The 3,318-nt window shown below is 35.3% G+C and overlaps 1 protein-coding gene across 1 annotated transcript; it reads right to left on the reverse strand.

Annotated features, from left to right (window-relative positions):
* Positions 1 to 787: 787 nt before the first annotated feature.
* LOC149259844 (serine/threonine-protein kinase STY13-like) lies at positions 788 to 1,216 on the reverse strand. The gene has a single exon (XM_089455394.1). The coding sequence runs from the start codon at positions 1,214 to 1,216 to the stop codon at positions 788 to 790; it is 429 nt and encodes a 142-aa protein (XP_089311520.1).
* Positions 1,217 to 3,318: the final 2,102 nt, after the last annotated feature.

Raw genomic sequence — 3,318 nt, forward strand, 5'->3', positions numbered from 1 at the left:
AATTCTCCATTTATAGACATTGGATTAATCTTGGCCAAACCCATTGATAAGGAAAATATGGTCATCTTTACTAGTTCCAAAACTGGATCTAATTATGTACTCTCTACTATCCTCTTGCACAATTCTTCTATTAATGTTTTATTTTTTGTTGGATTCTTTAGCCATTTTCTTACATGTATATATTCAATTTGTCACTTTTTACAAAGAAAAGCATACTATAAAAAAATTAAAAATTAAAAAAATTACTTTCAATGAGTGTATTTTTAATAGACACAGTAAGGTATGAAGTGAAAATTATAACTAGAAATTGTATTCAGAAGTGCAAAAGAACACTCATGGGAATGTGGAAAACAATAATTTACACATTATTATTTGTAATATTTCATGCTTGCAGAAACTAGAGATCAAATGCCATTTTATCATTTCAATATAATCATTCAAAACCTTGTGAGAAAAAATTATACATACTATTTTGTACCACCAAACTGACCATTCAATCAAAACAACAAATGCATGGATATAAGATAGTAGCATGATTCGGTTGTATTTCCTTACTATGTATAAATTTGACAGCAGTATGAAACATGGTGAAATTTTCATATAATATGTAAATGATACGGTCAACCTACTTTCCACTGCAACCCAAACACCTCAAAACTATTTTTAAAAGCCACTAAAAAAAACATATAAACCCTCTCAACTATACGTTCCAGTTTCTGGAGTCATGCCTTTTGTCTGCACTTCAGTTCTAGCAAACCCAAAATCCTCAATCTTGATAGACTTTTCTTTATAAACCCTCCCAACTGTATGTTCCAGTTTCTGGAGTCATGCCCTTCGTCTGCACTTCAATTCTAGCAACCCCAAAATCCGCAATCTTGATAGACTTGTCTGTAGCTATGAGCAGATTATCAAACTTCAGATCCCTGTGAATAAACCCAATATTCTGCAGATACTCCATGCCCCTTGCCACATCCAATGCCTGCTTCACTGCTAATTTTAAAGGCACTGGGCGGTTCTGTCTCTTTGCCAGAGACTGCCTCACAAAACCCCCCTTGGCATACTCCAATACACCAAACCATAGGTTTCTTACAACCCCTATGAATCTCACCACATTCTCATGCCTCAAAGTGGCCAGCATCCTAGGCTTTCTCTGTGTGAATTGCTGATCCAAAATTTGGGCTTTCTCTATATTATCCTCCGGTCTCTCAAGGATCATGACGGTTAATAATTGCAATCATAGAAATAATCTTAATTTGGTAATTATAGAAATAATACCGCATTAATTAGACACCAAATTTGGATATCAGAACCCCCAATCCCCTTTGTAAGATCCTCTCACACGGACATGCATATTGATACTAACTGGATTTAATTGCACAACGCTTCATCAACACACAGCGGCTAAATATAGTAAAATCGCTGGGCATTCCAGTTTCATTCTTTTCAGTCGTCTTTCATTGATCTCAAAAATTTTGGAATGCCCATAAACTTTACTTCGCATAAGCCCTCAAAACCATTGCATGCAATGATTATTCACTAAACCATTTCAAAACCATTGCATGCAGTGATTATTCACTAAACCATTTTAGACAAGGTATTATTCAATAAACCGTCTCCGACGCACAATATGATTTAAAAATAGTAAACACATGTGAAAGGCGAGTAAATTACTTGAACGTAGACTTATTCCAATACACAACTGATCAACAAAGCTTTATTTTAAGCCAAACATGGAGTGCTCCTGATGTATCAGAAACTTTAATGTGGACAAAACACATTTGTTGAGATGGAATTCTCGCACATCACAATCAAGTTTTAATTTATACCAAATCGGGAGTGCTTGTGATGTTTTAACAGTTGTCATGACATATTTTAATATGAACACAACACATTTGTTGAGTTTAATAGACATATCACGATCGAGAGAGTCGTAATAGAAGACGTCATCATGAATTCGGCAATTAATCGAACAGGGCTACTGGCTTTCGGCCCAATGCGTGAATTGTGGGCGACCTACGGATTTCGTTGACCAGCTAAATCGCATTTTATGGTTTGGACATTTACATCATAATCATAACTAGAAGACTAAGTAGGGCACCCTGCAAAATCCTTTGGAGGGAATATTTTTCAAATCTGTCTAGATAGGGATCTGCACTAATGCTTTCTCTAAAGGACCTCCAATTTTGAACCAAGTCTCATGATGGAATCTCAAGATATTTGATACCCTAGCGGTTTCCCTAAAAAGGTAACCTAAGTAGTCCTTCTTGTTATAAATTCATAAACTTAAACAGCGATTCTGCATGCGGAAAGAACTGAAAAGAATCACTGAAACTTAATGCCCAGGGATACGAATTACCTCCAGCCATTGGTGAAACTGTTGACGCAATTTCCTTCTGAAACACCACGCTCCAGCTGCAGAAGCAATAGGGAAAGAAGACAAATGATCTGAAGGCACTTCCAAGCTCTGCTATCTCATCTAGATGGTGTAGAACTGAAGGGGATTGAGAGATGAGCTTGGGGACCAAACAGATGAACATATAGCTAAGCTTCCATCAAGCTTCTAAAAGCTATGTGTTGGAAAAACCACAAATCAAGGTAGAGATCATATCAAAGTGATGGACCACTTTAGTGGCTCCCAATTATAAATTTAGTAATTGTAGTTGATTTTCTTAACTTAAGGAAACTACTGCAGTTGGTTTCCATAAGTTAAGAAAAGCTGCAATTCCATAAATCAAGGTAGCTTTTGTGTAAAATCAATGGAGCTTAACATTCTCCCACTTGGTCCATACTTCCAAACTTAATGTCTCAAAAACCATTAACAATCTGTATTAAGTAATAGATACATGAATCATGGCGATAAGTCCTCTAATGACGAGTATTATCTTCCATGTATTACTATGCATTTATTCTTATTATAATTTATGTGGCAACAATTTCTTAATGAATAAACCTTATGTTTATTCTTGGTCCTTCTTAAATGAATTTTCTCAAATCAACTTAAGGTGCACATAAATATGAGAAAAAACATCACAATAATTAATAACTTCATTAAAATATCATTGTCCATACAATGAAAAACTTCATAATGGAACCAAGTCCCATATTCAATACATGATCCTTGAATTTAAACGGTGGCATACCCTTAGTCAAAGGATCAGCAATCATTAACTCAGTGCTGACGTGCTCAATGACCACTTTATTTTCTTTAACATGTTCCCTTATAGCTAAATAGTTAATGTCGATGTGTTTATTTCAACTCCCACTTTTTTAGCCATAAAACCAGCAGCTGAATTATCACAATATATTCTCAATGGCTTA

This window comes from Pinus tabuliformis, chromosome 6 (assembly GCF_031772625.1).
Source record: "Pinus tabuliformis cultivar Carrire ecotype Pingquan chromosome 6, CPIR1, whole genome shotgun sequence".
Classification (NCBI taxonomy): domain Eukaryota; kingdom Viridiplantae; phylum Streptophyta; class Pinopsida; order Pinales; family Pinaceae; genus Pinus; species Pinus tabuliformis.